Source organism: Cucurbita maxima, unplaced genomic scaffold, assembly GCF_002738345.1.
Source record: "Cucurbita maxima cultivar Rimu unplaced genomic scaffold, Cmax_1.0 Cma_Scf00004, whole genome shotgun sequence".
NCBI lineage: Eukaryota > Viridiplantae > Streptophyta > Magnoliopsida > Cucurbitales > Cucurbitaceae > Cucurbita > Cucurbita maxima.
The window spans coordinates 4,787,057-4,806,159 of record NW_019272020.1 but is presented as its reverse complement, the minus strand read 5'-3'; the positions used below and the strand labels follow the sequence as shown (position 1 = coordinate 4,806,159).

At 34.4% G+C, this 19,103-nt stretch overlaps 4 protein-coding genes across 4 annotated transcripts; 1 reads left to right on the top strand and 3 right to left on the bottom strand.

The window, feature by feature from the left end:
* Positions 1-112: 112 nt before the first annotated feature.
* On the top strand, positions 113-3,651 carry LOC111478038 (WAT1-related protein At2g37460-like). Its single transcript, XM_023122111.1, has 7 exons — positions 113-580; positions 683-745; positions 821-937; positions 1,015-1,255; positions 1,491-1,652; positions 2,674-2,825; positions 3,276-3,651. The coding sequence occupies exons 1-7, from the start codon at positions 282-284 to the stop codon at positions 3,433-3,435; spliced, it is 1,194 nt and encodes a 397-aa protein (XP_022977879.1). The 5' UTR covers positions 113-281; the 3' UTR covers positions 3,436-3,651.
* A 527-nt stretch (positions 3,652-4,178) lies between these two features.
* LOC111478039 (zinc finger protein ZAT11-like) lies at positions 4,179-4,833 on the bottom strand. Its single transcript, XM_023122112.1, has one exon. The coding sequence runs from the start codon at positions 4,725-4,727 to the stop codon at positions 4,260-4,262; it is 468 nt and encodes a 155-aa protein (XP_022977880.1). The 5' UTR covers positions 4,728-4,833; the 3' UTR covers positions 4,179-4,259.
* Positions 4,834-6,668: 1,835 nt separating this feature from the next.
* LOC111478037 (kinesin-like protein KIN-5B) lies at positions 6,669-13,333 on the bottom strand. The gene is made up of 24 exons (XM_023122110.1): positions 13,215-13,333; positions 12,868-13,092; positions 12,155-12,284; positions 11,912-12,067; positions 11,485-11,822; positions 11,253-11,391; positions 10,954-11,051; positions 10,675-10,831; positions 10,528-10,597; positions 10,363-10,439; positions 10,114-10,167; positions 9,954-10,034; positions 9,728-9,839; positions 9,558-9,644; positions 9,073-9,248; positions 8,835-8,996; positions 8,624-8,731; positions 8,376-8,534; positions 8,214-8,297; positions 7,920-8,125; positions 7,716-7,817; positions 7,520-7,629; positions 7,283-7,434; positions 6,669-7,136 (listed from the first exon to the last, which is right to left on the bottom strand). Exons 2-24 carry the CDS (start codon positions 13,047-13,049, stop codon positions 6,930-6,932), a joined length of 3,147 nt encoding a protein of 1,048 aa, XP_022977878.1. The 5' UTR covers positions 13,050-13,092; positions 13,215-13,333; the 3' UTR covers positions 6,669-6,929.
* A 2,152-nt stretch (positions 13,334-15,485) lies between these two features.
* LOC111477617 (diaminopimelate epimerase, chloroplastic-like) lies at positions 15,486-18,768 on the bottom strand. Its single transcript, XM_023121480.1, has 9 exons — positions 18,353-18,768; positions 17,853-18,020; positions 17,683-17,753; positions 17,335-17,392; positions 16,910-17,089; positions 16,283-16,367; positions 16,134-16,193; positions 15,975-16,048; positions 15,486-15,836 (listed from the first exon to the last, which is right to left on the bottom strand). Exons 1-9 carry the CDS (start codon positions 18,743-18,745, stop codon positions 15,717-15,719), a joined length of 1,209 nt encoding a protein of 402 aa, XP_022977248.1. The 5' UTR covers positions 18,746-18,768; the 3' UTR covers positions 15,486-15,716.
* Positions 18,769-19,103: the final 335 nt, after the last annotated feature.

Below are 19,103 nucleotides of genomic sequence, written 5' to 3'. Positions count from 1 at the left end.
TGTTTATAGGAATTGGAGCATATATTAATTCTAGCAAGTGGGGTGCCTTAGCCACTATGGGGCCCAAAACCATTCATAAGATCAGTGATCACTCAGTGACAGAAAGTTAAGTGAATAATTGAAAGCACTATCAAATTAAACATTAGTGTCTTAATCACATTATTCTTTTTCCTTAAACATGTATTAATGAAGTGGGTTCACGATTCTAACCATGTTTTTATACCTAATAGATTCCAACGAGCTTGAAAGGTTTCAGAAAGAAGAGATGTGTCATATGCTTTATGCATTTTACTTCCTATAAAAGCAGAACAAATATGAGACATAAAAGAAATTATAGCAAAACACCTGTTCATCTTGCAGCTTCAGCATCCTTCAGCATCAGGATGAATCCCCAAGTTGGCCAATGGTGTGTCTCAGCCAAGCCTTTTTTTGCTGTGGTGTTCTTGCAGTTTGGGCTTGCAGGAATGGACATTCTGTCAAAAGCAGCTCTGAACCAAGGAATGAGCAACTATGTTCTTGTTGTTTACCGCCATGCAGTTGCTACAATTGTTATAGCCCCTTTTGCATTGATTTTTGACAAGTATTTTTCTCTCTTCCACTCAGTTCCCTCACTGGGGCATTTTATCAAACACTTAACATGCATGCATGAAGTGACCCTTTGAGGTTGTTTTTCTTTTCCCAGGAAGGTCAGACCAAAGATGACAATTCCAATCTTTGCCAAGTTAATGATCCTCAGCTTGCTAGAGTACTGCCCTGGATACCCCTTTCTCCTTGTAAATCTTTCAAGAACGTAACATTAAAAATTTCCCCCTTTTGGCAGGCCTGTGATTGATCAGAACTTATATTTCTTGGGAATGAAGTACACAACAGCAACTTTTGCAGCTGCCATGTGCAATATTCTTCCTGCCATCACCTTTGTAATGGCTTGGATCCTCAGGTAATCAAAATAAGCACAACCAAACCATATAACCCAAACCCAATCTCTGTTATTGAAGTTCCTCATACTTTTTTCAGGCTAGAGAAGGTTAAAATCAAAAGCATCAGAAGCCAAGCCAAATTGGTGGGAACAATAGCAACAGTAGGAGGAGCCATGATAATGACACTGATAAAAGGCCCAATTCTGGAGCTATTCTGGGTGAAACAGAGAGCAGATCATGCACAACAAAGGGGCGATATCAGCCTTCAACACACAATCAAAGGTTCAATAATGATCACAATTGGGTGCTTCAGCTGGGCCTGCTTCATGATTCTTCAGGTCCCCTTTTCCCCTCACAAGATTCCCGAATCCATAATCTAATCCGAAAAGAACCCATTTGTTGATTCCCCCATCACAAGATTTTATTCCCATCACACAGTTTAATAGCACGCGACGATTAACAAAAAGAACAACAATCGAATTCAACTTTCCCCCCCACTTTTGAGGGGAAAAAAGAACTATAATTCATCGACAATTATATAAAAATTAATGATCAATGATTTGGGATATACAGGCAATCACTTTGAAAGCTTACCCAGCTGAGCTTTCTCTCACGGCTTGGATCTGCCTGCTGGGCACGGCGGAGGGCACTGTGTTGGCTTTGGTGATGGAAAGAGGAAACGCCGCCGTTTGGTCCATTGGTTGGGGAACCAAATTGCTCGCTGCCGTTTATAGTGTAAGCACAACTAATTTCTTAATCAAGTTCAAATTTTCAGTCCTATTTTTTAAAATCTATTTTATTCAGTTTTTCAGATTAATTTTATTTATTTATTTAATAGAAATTAATTAATTATTTTTAACCCAAAAATTTGCAAAAATTTAGGTTTTTTACTAAAATACTTTTAATAAATTTTTTTTATAAAAAAAATAATCTCTATTACATTCTTGGTGTAAATGGTAACAAAAAAAAAAAAAAAAAAAAAAAAAAAAAAAAAAGAAAGTATATATATATATATATACTTTCTTTTTTTTTTTTTTTTTGTTACCATTTACACCAAGAATGTAATAGAGATTATTTTTTTTATAAAAAAAATAATCTCTATTACATTCTTGGTGTAAATGGTAACAAAAAAAAAAAAAAAAAGAAAGTATATATATATATATATACTTTCTTTTTTTTTTTTTTTTTGTTACCATTTACACCAAGAATGTAATAGAGATTATTTTTTTTATAAAAAAAATAATCTCTATTACATTCTTGGTGTAAATGGTAACAAAAAAAAAAAAAAAAAGAAAGTATATATATATATATATATATATATATATTCTCACATAAAAACTATTATTATTTTCGTTTAATTAATTTTCATAAAACGATTAGATTTAAGATTTATTCAAATTATAAAATTAATTTTAATTTAAAAAAAATTAAAATTGGACAATTAGAAAGGAAAAATATAATAATATTTTAACCGAAAGTTTATTAAGATATAAATATAAGATAATTTTAAGATATGGGTAATAAGTAATTTAAACTATTTTTTAGTAAATAATAATAATTAAAATTAAAGATAATGTTATTGGTGGTGGTGAAAGTATTTTTTTTATTATTAAAAATAATGTTATTATACATTTAAATAAATCAAAACATGTAATATTATTTTTTTTCTAATTTTAGAAAGAAAAAGAAACAATTTTTTAAATATTAAAAGGAATTTAAGATATTTGTGGTTAATAAAATTTAGAAATTATGGCAGGGGATATTTTGTTCAGGACTTGCTTATTACATTCAAGGATTAGTGATGAAAGACAAAGGTCCTGTCTTTGTCACTGCCTTTAGCCCATTGAGTATGGTCATCGTCGCTATCATGAGCTCATTCATTTTGGGTGAACGTCTATATTTTGGCAGGTAATTTCGATTTTTATATTTTTACGGTTAGATTATAAATCTTACGTAGTTGAAATAAAGTAATTCCGTCGTTTATTAATATCAAATCTCACCCGTGAAATTGAACGTTAAGTAGAGGTGTTCATGGGTTGAGTTGGATCTAATTTAGACATTTTTTAAACCCAATTCAACTGTTCCGTTCCGTCTTTAAATTTTTCAACCCAAACAACTTTCGTTAAATAATAAACTCAACCGGTTGGGTTGAGTGAGTTTTTTTTTTTTTTGTTATTAGGGTTTTTGAACACATGTAATGTTAAACTTAACCTGCAACGACCCAACCTATCAACCATTAGTATGGACCATTCTCGAGTGATTAATTTACCTATCAACCATTAGTATGGACCATTCTCGAGTGATTAATTTTATGGATGTTATTAATATTAAATTTAAAAAATAATAATTGTTTTGCAGGATACTTGGAGCTGGGGTGATAATTGTGGGACTATACCTTGTTGTTTGGGGCAAAAATAAAGATGGGGATTCCTTAAATGAAGACTTGAAATTGCCCACCAAACAAACAACAGAGATGCATAAAAGTTCATCATCAGTTCAAGAACTTAATTCTGTTTGATTCAAAGAATGACCAAAAATCATGAAATTGGAACCCAAAACCATATCAATCATCTTTGATTTCATGAATTTTTCTAAATAATTCTCAAAAAAATTAGGGTTTTTATTAGGGTTTTCAAGTCGGTCGGCTGTAATGTTGTGGAAAGATAATGATGAATGAAAAACAAACTTTGGTATTTAATATATTTAGTTCTTGTCGAAGAAGAAATTGATTACGTGAGGATTGAATGAAAGAATATCAGATAAACACTGACTCGACTTGACATAGTGTATTGATTTTAAAAACTCGAGTTCAAATAAGGCATCTTATGGTGGGTACCTTTCCTTATTGGGTTTCACGTGTCTTGCTGGGTTATTATTATTTTTTTGTTCTATCGAATATGACGTGTTAACCTAAATATGAGTTAATGCTTAGTATACATTCAATTTTTTTAGAAGTCTTTGGATATCAAAAAAAGGAATTTCGACACATTTTTACCGACAACAAAAATCGAAGTTGTACGAAAAGCAAGATATAGGTGTAGATCAATCATTCAAGTGGGATTGTTTGGCATATTTTTGATTTAAACAAGTTTTTATCGTTGTCTTGATAGTTTCCAACCAACAATAACCTATGACATATTGTATCAAATGTTTCTGGTGAAATAAATACTTATCGTTATACGATAATTTCATTCGCATTTTTATTTTATTAGACGAATTGTTTCCGAGCACATTGATTATTACTTCCAATTTTCTTGGGAAAGAATTGAAAATAATTTAAGAATTATTTTTATAAATTATAACAAATGAAAGAATACAAGACATCAAAGAGTCCGAAACAAATCAAAGAACAAGATCAACTGTTGGAGCCATTTGTCCGAACAGCATCTTCAAGTCATTCTCCAATGGCGTCAAATTGAGGTCCAAGCACATAATTCTCCTACTTCCAGATCTCTTCAGCACCGGAATCTTCTCCGGCACCGCCGTCACTCGGTGGCGCCGCATGTGCCCACCGAGAGCCTGCCCAGAAGAGAACTCCTGCCCGCAGAGGCTACACTCGTGCATTTTGTGTTTCAAATCCACCGGCTCCTTGGGGTCTTCCGCCGTCGTCCGGGGCCGTTTGTGGCTGGCCCGGTGGCCGCCGAGAGCCTGGAAGGATGAGAAGTGGCGGTTGCAGGTTTTGCACTCGAAAACAGAGGCGTTTTGGAATGGAATGATGGGGTTGGATGGTTCAATTCCATAAGAGATAAACATTCGGGATTTGGCCATGTCGGAGACCTCGAATTCTTCTCTGATTCTCTTAGCCGCCATGGGAATAAGAATTTGAAGAATTTGAAGAAGAAGAAGAGTTACAGAGCTCTGTTTTGATGCGGATTTTTACAGAGGAAAAGGAAAGATTTGATTTTGATGAAGGAGATGGGATTTGAAAGTATTTAACCTCTGAATTCTTGGTGGGTTTTGGTTTGACTAAAGAAAAATCATACCTTTTAAAAATATATATATATATATAGGCTGCTGGAATTTGTTTAAACAAGTTGGACTCTGAAACTATTAATCGTGTCCCAGAGTTTATCCAACAATACTTATCCAAAAATTAAAAATAAATAAAAATAAATAAATAATGACGTAATATGAATATGTGTAAAAATAAGTGAAGTTGGTGAGCAATAAATAGTTTTTTTTTCTTTTTTTTTATTTAAATAAAAGAAGTCATGGATGGCGAGCTAGATGGCCATGGGAGACCTTCGGTGTGGAAGCTTCCAATCTAAATGTGGAATACAATTGTGCAACACTTATTCTAATCGTTCAAATTTGATAGACAGTATAAATTATAAATTTAATAAAAGATAGATAAAATTGGTTATTTATTAATATTTATAATAATAATTTTTTTTTTTTAAAGATTATTGAATTGAAGGAATTTTGGAATATAATACTAATCACAATATTAATTGACACGTGAGTTATGATATATATGTTTATTTTTTATTTAATAAAACCCCACAATTATCATGTTTAATTAGGAAAATTATTTTTATTAAAGAAAACTCCCATGTGTTCTAGAAGCCGTACTTGACCCACGTGTCCAATTGGCAAACTATCTTATTGAACGTCTTATAGCAAGCTCAAATTGGCACTTGATCCACGTGGCCTATTTTTCTCACCAAAAAAAAGAAGAAAAATTAAAAAAATAATAAATCCCACTTGGTATTTATATGATCGATTTTTTTTTTTTAATTTCTTACTAATTAATTATTTATTCTATTAAAATACGTGATAAGTTATTCATTTATATGATAATGATAATGATGATGTTTTATTTATATAGTATTAGGTTGACCAGAGAAACAAAATTGAATATTGACTCAAAAAATAAATATTATTTGAAAACTTTTAAAGCATGTGTAGATTAATTGTAATTTATATGAACTATAAATAGGGAACTGGCAGCCGGCCTTCTGTCTTCTTCCTAACTTACTTTCCATCATTCAAATTAGTCAACAATTTCTTTATAGCTAATCATATCAACATTTTCTTAGCTTTTTCTAATGTAAAAAGACTATAATAATTTAATAACACCTCTAGTAGATATTGTTAGTAGATATTGTACGCTTCATGGTTTTTAAAATACGTTTATTGGGTAGAGATTTTCACTCTTATAAAAAAATGTTTCGTTCCACCGCCAACCTCACGATTTTAAAGATAGAGGTTTCCACACCCTTGTAAGAGATTTCCAACGGATGTAGGATTTTAGAATCCATCTCCTTTGAAGGCCAGCGTCCTCGCTCGCTGGACTTCTATTAAGAGAGATTTCTATATCCATATAAAGGATGATTTTGTTACCCTCTTCAATCGAGGTGAAATCTCACAATTCACTTGTGAGAGCTAATGTCCTCGCTGGCACACCAAAATCATTAAAACTTGAGTAATATATAATAGATCCCATCTATGCTAGCTTAGTTAAGCTTGGTTCATGACATCTGATCTCTAACTTGAATCATTGACATAGTCATGAATAGGGTTTGGATCTTGAAATTCAAGTTACTCACCACAGGGGAATACCTAATCATCTCTGAAAAGTGGTCTTTCTAAAGAGGGCCCTCAACTGAAGCACGTGAGAAGGCTGAAACTTCTCAATCACTTTTGTGCTTTGAAAGAACGGCCCGGCGGCTAACAGCCGCCAACCGGCACCTGGCGGTTTCAACACAAGCATCATTGACTTGCAGAAAGCTAGCTTGATGATGAACAACATGAAGAAACAGATCAAAATATTATATATATTCATATAGTAAGGAATAATATCTGATCCATCTTTGAACAAACTAAATCTAAAAAATGATACACATACAGACAGTGAACAAGAAGAAGATGAATAAATTTCATCATCATCATCTGGCTATTTTCACTAATCAATCATCAAACTGACCTTAATAAGATTCTGTGATGAAATGAAAAGGATCTTTTTCGCAGCTTCACAGCATCATGAAGCAAGCTTTGTTTTGGTGCTCTTTTTCAGTTGATACTTGTAAGAGGAGCTCTTGAGGATAATAACACTGCTCCATCTTGAACTTTTCCTTCTATCAAACCCCATTTCAACTTATTCTCTGTTGAAATGCCTTCTTTCAGATAATGTGCTGGAGTTCTCATCTCCTCAATGGATCCTAAACTTGGCACTGCTATTACTCTTTTCTTCGGCGTCGAGTCGGCATGTTGATCGACCTGTTCGCAATTGAAGTTTTATCATATCATGAAAATTCTTGTAAACAAAGCTATATATGGACATGATGATCATGGCTAGCTATTATCAGCAACAGATCTAAGCCTCATTAAATCAATGGAGTCAGTAGTCAAGCAAAAAGGCAAACCAGATAATCTTTTATGAGGCACTGTTCTGCCTGGTCTCGGATTTTCGATACGGTTCGTCCATGGTTATCTTGCGTGGATTTGAGGTCGTCCAAGCATGAGGTAGCAATCGAGTCCAACTCATTTTTATTTTCATGGTCCAACCTCAGAGAATCTACATAAGATTTTCACCAGAAGTAAGCATAAGAAAAGTAGTTTTCCAAAAAGAACCAACGCATTTTTAAGGTATCTAGAAGTACCGTTTACTGCAGTCAGTATACCACTGACTTCAGCATCAAAGTCAGCATCCAGTGTTGAAGAAACAGCTGCAAATTCTTCAAGTGCAAAATGATTTTTGCAAATACTATCCCTGTTTTAAAACAATTAAGGAAGTTTACTTTTTGCAAATCATAGTCAATGAGAAACTGAAGAACAATTAGGAGAACAAAAACTCACTTTACAGAAGATTCTATCTCTGTAGCACCATTCTTACTCAGTTTTATCACCGATGATTGTGCATCTTCCCATAGTTTTTGAGAATGATTCAATCTCTTTGAGCTACACATTGTAAGAAAACAGATTTATACTCGAAACTTTAATCATTTTGTGGGACAGCTGGTTATTTTTTCAATCACAAAAGATGATTCAAGTAAAACTTACCATTCATCGATTCCGTTATCCAGTTCGGTCTTCGATTCATTTGCTGAAATCATGCTCTTTGTGATATGAGATTCCACCTTTTCAACATATTCACTCATGTCCTTCTTGGCACAATTTGATACTTGCTGCATGCAGTACATTTCTTGCTGTAATATCTTGTTGTGTTGTTGGTTCAATTCCTGAATGTTCATTGATGCCTCTGATACCTATTGAATTTAAGAAGTTATGCCACATAAGACTTCATTCGAGTTTTCAAAAAATATGCCAATGACATTAAAAAGAACATTGACCAACCATCTCAGCCCTCTTAGATGTCAAATTTGCAATAATGGCTGCGATGTTCGCCAGAGCTTGTTTCTCCTCTTTCTCTGCCTGCTCCTGTTTCATAAAATTAAGTAGGTTAAAAATTGATAGCGAACAATGAAAAACTTCAAATGGCAATTTGGCTTTAGCTACCTTGAACGTCTTCTCAAAATTCACTAATTGGTTGGACTTCTCAATTTGATTTTCTTCAATCAGCGTCATGACTTTGGATGCATGGGAATGAAGTTCATTAAAGATGTTCATACTTGCATCTTTAATCTCCTGTGCTGAAACCAAACTGTGTTGCAATCCCTGGATTTTTTTTTCCAAGGATTAAATTAATTGGACTTGACAAGAACTCCTAACCGTTAAAAGCCAGTTTTACGAATAATGAGCACTACCTCCTCTTGTCGTTGCATAGAGAGATCAAGAAGTTGTTTCTGATCATCAAGAGAACTCTGGATCTCCTTGACAACCTCCTTGGCCTCCAATACTGCATTGACCAAGAACTGGACAAAATTTCACATGTTGAATTGTCAGAATTTTCACATGTAACTTTATAAATGAAAATGAATGGACAAAAAAAAAAAGGTATTCCTATGCATTTCATACGTTTTCAACATTAATTGCCTGTGATGATACTGTAGAATTCATCTGTTCTAGATCGGTAGAAACATTCTGTTGCAGTGTCTTGATTAACTGTCTTAAGGCAGCTACTCCCGAAGAGTAAGTCTGAGCCATTTTTCCTACTTTTGTCTCCAGGATTTGAGTTGCCTGAAAATGAGGAGGTTATGAATTAGATACAAGGCAAACATGCATCGAAACTTTACAAGATTCTTTCTTTCCTTACATCAGATTTACTTGCAAGATACGTGTGTGCATGTTCTTCCATGCATCTTAGCTGCTCTTGATGTTGAGAAACAGATCCTAGGATGATCTTGTGAAGATCTTTTAAATTCTGATCAAGTTGAGAACCAAATGTTAAGACCCTACTCTGATTTTCTGCTTCCATCCTATCTTTCCGATCTGTAAAGGGAGAAACCAAAATTATTAGGATAATGTATAACCGTCAAACCCATCCCTAGCAGATAATGTCTACTTTGACCTGTTACATATCGCTCTCAGCCTCACAGTCTGCTAGGGAGAGGTTTCTATATCCTTATAAGAAATGTTTCGTATGCCCCTCCAAGCGATGTGAGATCTCACATAATGAAACAACATTGATAGGATGACATTTAAATAAACATAATTACACAATCTAATGATAAAAATAATAATGTTGCATAGGGTAAACTTTACAATCCAAACATTCAATTATTTGGAAAAAGGACATACCTATTTTTTCAAATAGTAAACTAAAGTCCTCAGAGGCATTCTGCAAGTCTGTGCGCAATGACTTGGCTCGTTGAAGTAAAGAAATTTCTGTTTGTACCGAAGTAATGAGATTATTTAATCTCGCATAATTTTTTTTTTTTAACAATTCTTATAACCGAGAGACAACAAACCTGAGGTTTTCAGATGGGAGATGATGGACTCCTTTTCTTTCAAGGCTGCAATGGCTAATCCATGTTCGTCTTGTAGGTCAGACAATGCCTTGTTCCGGCTTTCCAAATTTATCTGAACCAACAAGTATGTAGAGAAGAGAAGCAATGTTTAAGGACATTCTATGTAGATATATACCCAAAAAAAAAAAAAAAAAAACAATATCTTGAAGTGTGTACAACTTCGTACCATGCAATCCTTGAGCTCGTATTCCATGTCCAGTTTCATCTTTTGCTCAGTCAGATAAAGCTCTCGGAAACTTTCAACTTGCTGTACGAAAAGGCAACCTTGCAGTCTTATAAACAATGTTGATGAGAAAGAATAAAACCATTTGTTGAGCAAAACTGACCTTCTCGCTAAGGTTGAGTTCATTTTCAAGTTGTTCAATCCTCTCAGATTTTGCCTGTGGAGCAGTTACCATGAAAAGCTTAAGGATACAAAATTACTGTTTGAAATTTTCTGGTTTAAACCAATTTCATTTCTTATGCACCAACTGTTAAGCAGCGACAATATGTCTTAATCCATTTATCAAATTTTGAAAGCTAATGCTTTGAAAGAATCAAAATTATAAGAGAAAAAAAAAATGTTCCAGACTGACCTTCTTTTCAGCTTCATCTTGAGCATATCTCTCGCGTGGAATATAAACACCATTCTTGTCCCTTGCAGCTCGAATATCTGCAACAATTTTTGCATATATTAAAACAAAAAGGATACTTCTCGATTATTAAGACAGACATCTAAATATGTTAAAGAGTTATCCAACCTTCTTTCATTCTCTCTATTTCAAGATACAGATCCTTTAATAGCACAGCTTTAGATATTTTCTGGTTTGCCTGCAATTAAACTTCGTTGTCAGCATTGGGGAAAAAGAGTAAAAATAAATAGGATAAACAGGTTTTTAGGAGTGAACCTCAGGTTTGTTCTTGATATGTTTTGCACGATGGGCGTAGTCTAGCGTACTAAGTGTCTCTTCCAAACAATTAACAGAAGGAGAAATTGTAGCAATGACACAAGTTTTTGTCTTCCCTCCCAAAGAATCTCTCAACAGCCTAGTAAGCTTACTATCCCTGGCATAGAATTTGCCATGACAGAAAAGCAACAAAATTATTAGCAGTTGTAATAAAAAAATAAAAGAAAATCTACTGATAAAGAAATAAAGCTTGTAATATTAATGGATTTTAGGAGATACCTGTAAGGTATATGAGCAGAATGTTCAACCAATGCATTTATAACACGTCCCAAGGTAAGTAAGCTCTTGTTAATCTCTCCTGCTTCTCTTGCTCGAGCCTGAAAGTTAAAAGCAGTATATTGATTCAAATCTGACCAACAAAAATATCTGCTGAACTAAAAGGTTCTTGGCATCATGTTCATTCATAGATGAATAGGGATAAGGTTAGAATATGATGAAGACAATTGACCGTCTATCAATTTCAATTCTGTCTTGTTTGTCATGGTGAAGATTTTTTATGCATACACAAGTTTTTTTACCTCTCGTGCACCTGAGCGAGATATATTCTCTGATCCTGCTAAATCAACAAGATTAAGCTTTCCACATTTGATCAGTTCTTCATCACCAACGGATGATTCTTTAATGTGGAGAGTAATAGAAAAGACAGAATGAGAGCGGCTGCAATAATAGACCATATTGAACAAAACATGTTAGGATTCCAATTTTTTCAATTATCCAAATCTTTTCATCAACATGCTAATAAAAATATACCTGCTCCGCTTGTTTAACAAGGTGTCTGCTGTACGCCTTTTGGCAGATCCTCGTTCCAAAAGGGTATATATCTCATTTAAACTGTAGACTGCTTCTTCTTCGAGGCCCCTGACGACCACTGCTCCCTTTCCATCCTCCAACAAGGAAATAGGTTTCTTTTGCTTTTCTTCTACAGATCGTGATTGATCTTCCTGAGCTAACAAATCAGTAATTTCTTCATTGTAAAGCTCCAAGAATGTCACTTTCATGCTATAGTCTGCATTTTGCTCTTCAAGTGTATCGAAAATTTGACGAACAGCCCGTGGAATAACACCAGCCTCAGCAGGCAGATCCTTACCCTATTTGTTTGACATGGTAAATATATGTCAAAAACAGAGAATAAATGTAAGGAAATGAAATCTAAGGTTCTTGTTTTGACTATCCATACCTTATTTTTCATCCCACCTTCCATTGTATATGTTTTACCGGTGCCCGTTTGCCCATAAGCAAAGACGGTGCAGTTGAAGCCTTCAAGGACTTCATTAACAATAGGGGCAATAGCTTGTTCATAAATTGATCTTTGCTGTGCTTTCGGACCGAACACCTGACAACCATTCATAGTCAGCTAAAATAACCAAATCAAATTATCCATTATCACAAAGTTAACCAAGTTAACGTATCAGAAACTTACCTTGTCAAAGGAGAAGATTCTATCTACTTGCTTATTGGCTACGCTTTGCAATACACTAACTTCCCTTCTTATTTCATTACATGATATCACTTGTGGAATGTTCGACCGCTGTTCATCGTCATTTAATGGCCTACCATTGGAATACAATACATCAGGTCCCCTTCAGAGAAATGTACATTCTCAATACTTTCAAAGAATTCATCATCACCACTTCATTTCTAAATATTAGATCACGAGATTTAAAAAAAAACTTGGTCATACAAGCAGAAAATCAGAAAACAAGTCGCCAGTACTTCTGAAAAATCCACCGAGCTTGGTTTCAAAAGCAATATGCACATCAAAAGACACATTGCTCTGGAATTTTTGGTCGGAGAAAGCCAAGAAATATGATAATTAAATCAAAGTTTTATGTTATAAGAGCTTTCAAGTGAAGAAAAGGAGGCAGAAGACAGTTGCAAGAACATCAGCAGGTTATTTGAGGTCGGCACAAGCAATTCACCAAGAGTACGAAGATACACACATAACAAAGAACAATAGAGCAAAGCCAAGTAAGAGCTGGTCCAGAAACCCTGTTAGTTGTATATACTTCTCAAAATCATTTCAAATGGAAAACTAAATCCGATAGATTCTTCTTTAACCTAATGAATCAAGTGGAATGAGAATCTGCAAAGAATCAGGCAGTGGATCTACTTCTAACACTCGAACAAACTCACCTGCATCTCAGCACAACCTGGATATTAACTTCTTTATCCCTATTCTGATGATGATTAGAACTCGAATCAGAGCCTCTAGAATCAGTTCGCCGCCGTTCGGGACGAGGAGTCAGAAAAGGAGCTGGAGATGGCGTAACTCCAACTCCGGATTTCTTAGAATGATCAGGCGTCAGTGGCACCATTTTCTTTCTCGATTTCAAAAATTAGCAGAAAATCACCACCAACCTACAGTGAACAAAAACAGGATCGAAACAACTCCTTTAGAACAAGAGATTCCAATTCACCGTATTCTCCTCGTTCATAAATTCATATACATTAACAGAAATCGGAGAAAAGAAGAGGAAAACCTCAATCGAAGATGCAATGGAGAGAGTTCTTCCCGCGTTCAATTCGAAGATCGCTTGAATTGGAGAGCAGCGCTATGGAGAAGAAAGGGGGGGAAAGGTTTCTTGTCTGTGATCCCCCGGATACTGTCCCCTACCTTTTTACATATAGGAGAAAGTAGCCGTTAGATTCGTAAATTTGAATTCAATGAACGCTGGAGGGGCCCACTCCAGAAAGAAATTCAAATTTCTGGGGCACGGCTAGAGCCTGCAATTGCAATTCGTTGGATTTATCTCCAAAAAGCTTATTTTTTTTCCTTTTTTTTTTCCTTTTTTTTTTATCCTTAAGAAAAGGGAGTAAAAAAGGGCTGCTTTTTTGGGATAATTAATTAAATATTACAACCATTTAATTTCTGAAATTTATAAATTAAAATTTTTCCTTTTTAATTAAATAAAAAAAATATATTTTCGAGAAATTGTGTTACATTCTTAATGATTTTGGATTAAAATCTAATTGATTTTAAAATATATATTTTTAAAGAAACTCTTGAAATTTAATTTTTCAAAAAGTAATTGTTTCCGAATCTTTTTAGAACAATAAAAGTGGAGTTAAAGATTTAAACGTCTAGCTTCAAGGCATGGATTAAATGTTTTAACTGCTCAACTATGTTCGTGTTTTATTATTAAATAAATTATAGTAATATAACATATTTAGAATCACTTTTAAATGTGATACAACCAACCTTATTAAAAATGTTTTAAGAAAAGTATGCATAAAACAAATTAACTGAGAAACCTTAATGTTAAAAGTTAATATACAATTTAGTCGATGTGAACATTTCAACTTTTAAGATACCTCATATTCAAATCTTTATCCTCACATTTATTATACTGAAAAAAATAGTTTAGATTTGGCAAGTCTTCCGAACACAAAATAAATATAATATATAGTTAATATTAAATTAATAAAAATGTTAAATTTCAAATTGATCATTTAGTTTCGGGGTTAAAAAGCTAGAATTCATCCTATAAAATAAAATTAATCCCTATGGTAAAATGAGAGTTTTACTGTAAGATCAAATTTGTAATTTAACAAATTTGGTTCCTATATTCTCCCTCTATAAATTCTAAAATTATATTCCTATGGTGTATTCTTTTTCTTTTTTCTAGAATAAAATCAAAGATACATTTAACATTAATAAAAGTAATTCAATTGGAAGAATGGGGTATTTTTGGAATAATATAATTGGTTTTAAAGAAAATGCATTTGAAAAAGAAAGTATTTTATTGCATAATGTGTGGCCAATTACAGTAGGGGTAGGTAATTTTGCCACGTCTGACAAGGAATTTGATGGCCCTTTATCAAATTGAATACACTTTAGCGAATCTCAAAATAAGCAACTATTTTTTAATGCTTATCACTTCCCAAAAGATTTATCGAGATCGTCAACTAATTTGAATTAGGAGGTCAAAATGAAATGGGCATTTTGACAGAGGAAGAATCATATACTTGAGGATCTTTTTGGCATCCATTCTTATGTGAGCATGTGTTGATCGAAACAAGGTTGTTGTAAAAATCTATACAATCATTTGCAATCAACTAAGAGAAAATAGCAAGCTAAGAGTTTGTTCGCCAACACGAGCATAGCTTGCTAGTAGTTGGCACATGTTCCTTACCATGAAGTTGAAAGTTCAAATTTCAAACCGTACTTTGATAAGGAAATGAATACAAGGACAAAAAAACAGCCCAACCGAAATCAGAAAACAAAAGGGAGCACAAGAACTAACTATCAAAAGGGACTTGAGAAGGGGTAACACTTCAATATTAACCCTTGTCCCCTCCTATACCTCCTCCCACGGTCTATCCACCTCCCTAGAAATCAATACTATTAATTCTCTCCTAGACACGGTTCCAAAGCAAGCATGATCACATTGGATAATGTTCACGATAGAAGATTGTGAGATCCCACATCGATTGGAGAAAGGATTATAAGTATTTTTCATAAAGGTGTGGAGACATTTCCCTAATAGACACATTTTAAAACGTGAGGCTAACAGCAATACGTAACGTACTAAAGCGGATAATATTTTCTAGCGTTGGATTTTGGACTGTAAACTCTCCCTAGTAGACAAGTTCTAAAACTGAGGCGGACGACGATACGTAACGGACAATATTTACTAGCAGTGGGCTTAAACAATTACAAGGTTACCAGGAGTGTTAAGTGGGAAACTCAACACTAACCAGATTCAACAAAAGAAATCAAAGCAAAATAAGTCTGCATGTTCGAAATTATATATCAGTAGAAAAGCAAAGACAAAAATTTTATTCTCAAGAAACAGAAGACAATTATAATTCAAACAGGACAATGTGCACAACAGATTCATTAAAGTACAAACAGAAGAAGCATTTCATAAGTTGCCACGTACAGGTTTTAATGGTACTTATCGAGGGGGCTAAAGGAGGTGTGTGCCGGCTGAGAGACCAAAAATTGACAGTTGCTTTTGTCCTGATTCTATGGGATGATTTTATTGTAGGGGAACCGATCCATAGAACACTACTTCGGCTGGTCCAGTCATGTATACGTGGTTGGCTTGTTCACTCCACTCTATCTGTAATGGTCCTCCAGGCAGATCAACGGTGCAATTCTGTCTCGACACATTTGGATCAAAAGTTAGGAAATTTAAAGGAAAGGATTGAAATTCGCATGATCTTTATTTTTTTGTCTGATGAAACCATGATATATTGTTTCCGTTGTGTTTACAAGATACACTTGATCTTCTTACCCGCCCAGCACGACCTTCAAGAACTGCTGCAACAACAACCGCACAGGCTCCAGTTCCACAAGCAAGCGTCGCGCCTGTAGTGACATTGAGAAGGCAGGTTTGTTATGAAGCGTTTCAATAATTATATGCTTACAACTTTAAATTATATCAAATTTGTACCTGCACCACGCTCCCAAACACGCATTTTAAGGTGTGAATTGGAGAAGACTTGCACAAATTCTGTCGTGGACATCAAGAAAAAACACATTTGCTCAAAGATATATCTCAACCAGAAAAGGCTGAAACTCCCAACTCGCTAAAAAACCAACCTGTATTTGTTCGTGCTGGAAACATCTCATGATGTTCAAATTTTGGACCAATTGCAGCTAAATTGATGTCATCAACCTGCAGATTCTGTTCATAACCATGCTAAAATCAGCACAAGTAGTAAATAAACGGTAAAGTTCCAACAGAATGACTAGAGGCAGTCATATGACCTCAAGACTCTATGAAGTTGCATTACAGGGTTTAAACTGCCATAAGCTATTTTAGATCAGAGGAGGAAAGGAATGATTTCAATGTTGAAGGAGCTTAGACATCATTAGTATTGCTTCCTAATATAATTGTACTCCATGGTTCATGAATGCTCTAATAGATAACATAACAACGTTGAACACATCTCAATCAATCAACTAAATTCTGATAAATACAATTTGTGTACTCTTACGGACCCGAGCCTACAAAGTACTCAAGAATTCTTGTACTGAATATTAAATCGTCACTTATTGCCTCTAATCTACTACATCAAGTACACAATATATATAACTTGATAAGTGATTATATTTAAGTAAAAGAAGAGAAAACAAAAGGGCAAGCCAAAGTAATCCACTTTAAGAACTTTAAGAAGATTTAGAACAGTGAATGAGATGTTACAAAATGTACTTCTAAATAAATACCTGCTCAATTTTGTTGCCAAAAGTTACACAATGGGGGTTTCCCATACTGACACAGGTCACGCTCCATGCAACTCCATCTACTTCTATGTCTGACTTAACAACAGATTGGTCTTTATTTGGTGTCAATCGGGTAGGCACATCTGATGCTTTGAGAATTGGTTCGCCCATGTCTACTTTTACCTGACATTGCATGTACGTTAAGATGTGCCTATAAAGGCTTCAAAATGATAAATAAATTTAAAAAAAAAAAAAAAAAAAAAACCACACTTTCATGGAGAAAAGTGAAAGAAAGTATAAAGAAGCCCAGTGAACAGATGCCCAAAGCAAGCATTAAACATAAAAAAAAACACCCAAACTTCCTCCCAAGAACTCTAAAAAATTTTAACAGCAGTTGACTGTAGATTAGAAAATCTGTCGAGATATACCAGTCCATTATCCTGAAGTTGTGGAACAATGAGACCGGCACCAGTATGAATAGTGAAACTGCAAGATTATGAATAGAAAACTGTTCACTCAGAAAATTAATACATAAATGAACATGAAATAAAAGATCTAAGCTATAACAATTTAATTAGTTTTATAGGTCAACAACACAAGGAAACAGATTCATATCGAAAGAAAACGTTCATCTTTGAAATATTAAGCAAACGTTCATCTTAGAAATATTAATATCGAAAGGTCAATTTAAGTAGTGTTTTGAAAGGGCTATACTATGTTGGAACGGTATGCAGGCCTGAAAAGATAAAACAATGGTAAAACAGCAGAAGATATACCTATGCCTTCCCTGTAAATTCTCAAGCTCCGCAATAAATCTGGCAAAGCATCGTACTCCATTACCACACATCTATAAGATACAAGCGCACAAAAATGCAGACTCAGACGTAATTGATAGAATACAATAACAGTAAATTATTTCTATAAAAAAAAAAAAACAATTAATTACCTCCGGTTCACTCCCGTCGGAATTGAATATCCTCATGGTATAATCAGTACCATTAACGCCCGGCAGAGCAAAGATAACTCCATCAGCACCGATCCCAAAGTTTCGATCACATAATTTCGCAGCTTGCTCCGGGGTGATCCTAGGCTCTGATGAGTCCCTATTATCGACCTATTCAAGCTCACTTGCAATTAATATCAGACTAATACCCAAATGCAGACTGATTAGCAGAGAATGAATAAAACTATCCTGCATGAAGAGAAGACTGGCCGAGAAAAAGTTTCCAATTAGTTTCTTATTAAAATCCATGTGATTTTCCATGATTAACATCACTGGAGTAGCAAGGTTAAGTTACAAAGTTCCGATTTCAGACTTCCACCATTTCAAATCCAAAGCTCCAACAGATAAGCCATAGATAGAACAAACATTTACAATCAATTTAAAGAAAATCAAAACAAAACAAAACAAAAGCATATCAGGCAGCACACTCAAAGAGTCATTACCAGGATGAAGTCATTGCCGAGACCATGGTATTTAACAAAGTGAAGGAGGCCACTCTCTCTCCGGTCAAGAAAAGAAGACGAAAGCGCTTTCTCCGTAACTTCAAGGCCAGCGGAAGACGCGGATACGGAGAGCCTAGGGCTTCTTCTCCGCGCGGAATACTTCGAAAGGGAATCCAGTTGAAGTGTGGAAGAAACAGACGATCGGAGAAAAGAAATTGAGGCGAGAGAGCGTCGAGATGGAGAAGTAAATGGAAGAGAAATGGTGGTGGATATGGCCATGGCTGCCTGTGGTGTCGGAGTAGAGACTCCCCTCTTCGGTGAGCAGAAGCAGCGCAACAGAGAAGTCGGAGCATATACAACGGGGAAAGAAGTCGTCGTTGGTGATCTGGCCATGGGCCATAAAACGGCCAAGCCCATATTTCAGAACACTTGGTTTGGGCTTATCTTTCCTTCGGCCCTTATATTTCAAATATTAAATTTTTTTTAATTTGATTTTTATCTAGTCCTTAAAATTATAGACTTTATACTTGTACTCTATTTTTTATTATTAAATTTTAATTAATTAATTAATTAATTTAAAATAGTATTAAAAAGTGGATCCTTCAATAATTTTTATTAGTGACAAAAAATTAATTTTATCATAATTACTTTAACTATTTTAAATTTATTAAACACAAATAATTAAATATTATAGTCCATAGACTAAATTGAAATTAAACCAATAAAAAATACAATATTTTAAAAGTAAAAA

Bases quoted from the DNA above. Each gene is read 5' to 3' on its own strand.
- LOC111478039 (XM_023122112.1), bottom strand. From the start codon at position 4,727: ATGGCGGCTAAGAGAATCAGAGAAGAATTCGAGGTCTCCGACATGGCC.
- LOC111478038 (XM_023122111.1), top strand. From the start codon at position 282: ATGCATTTTACTTCCTATAAAAGCAGAACAAATATGAGACATAAAAGA. The intron at 746-820 runs GTACTGCCCTGG...CCCTTTTGGCAG, and splicing joins ATGATCCTCAGCTTGCTAGA to GCCTGTGATTGATCAGAACT. The intron at 938-1,014 runs GTAATCAAAATA...TACTTTTTTCAG, and splicing joins GTAATGGCTTGGATCCTCAG to GCTAGAGAAGGTTAAAATCA.
- LOC111478037 (XM_023122110.1), bottom strand. From the start codon at position 13,049: ATGGTGCCACTGACGCCTGATCATTCTAAGAAATCCGGAGTTGGAGTT. The intron at 9,249-9,557 runs GTATGTCCTTTT...CTCCCTTTACAG, and splicing joins TTTACTATTTGAAAAAATAG to ATCGGAAAGATAGGATGGAA. The intron at 8,997-9,072 runs GTAAGGAAAGAA...CCTCATTTTCAG, and splicing joins ATCTTGCAAGTAAATCTGAT to GCAACTCAAATCCTGGAGAC.
- LOC111477617 (XM_023121480.1), bottom strand. From the start codon at position 18,745: ATGGCCAGATCACCAACGACGACTTCTTTCCCCGTTGTATATGCTCCG. The intron at 18,021-18,352 runs GTAATGACTCTT...GAGCTTGAATAG, and splicing joins TCGGCAATGACTTCATCCTG to GTCGATAATAGGGACTCATC. The intron at 16,368-16,909 runs GTATTTATTTAG...GGTTATGAACAG, and splicing joins TTGGCAACAAAATTGAGCAG to AATCTGCAGGTTGATGACAT.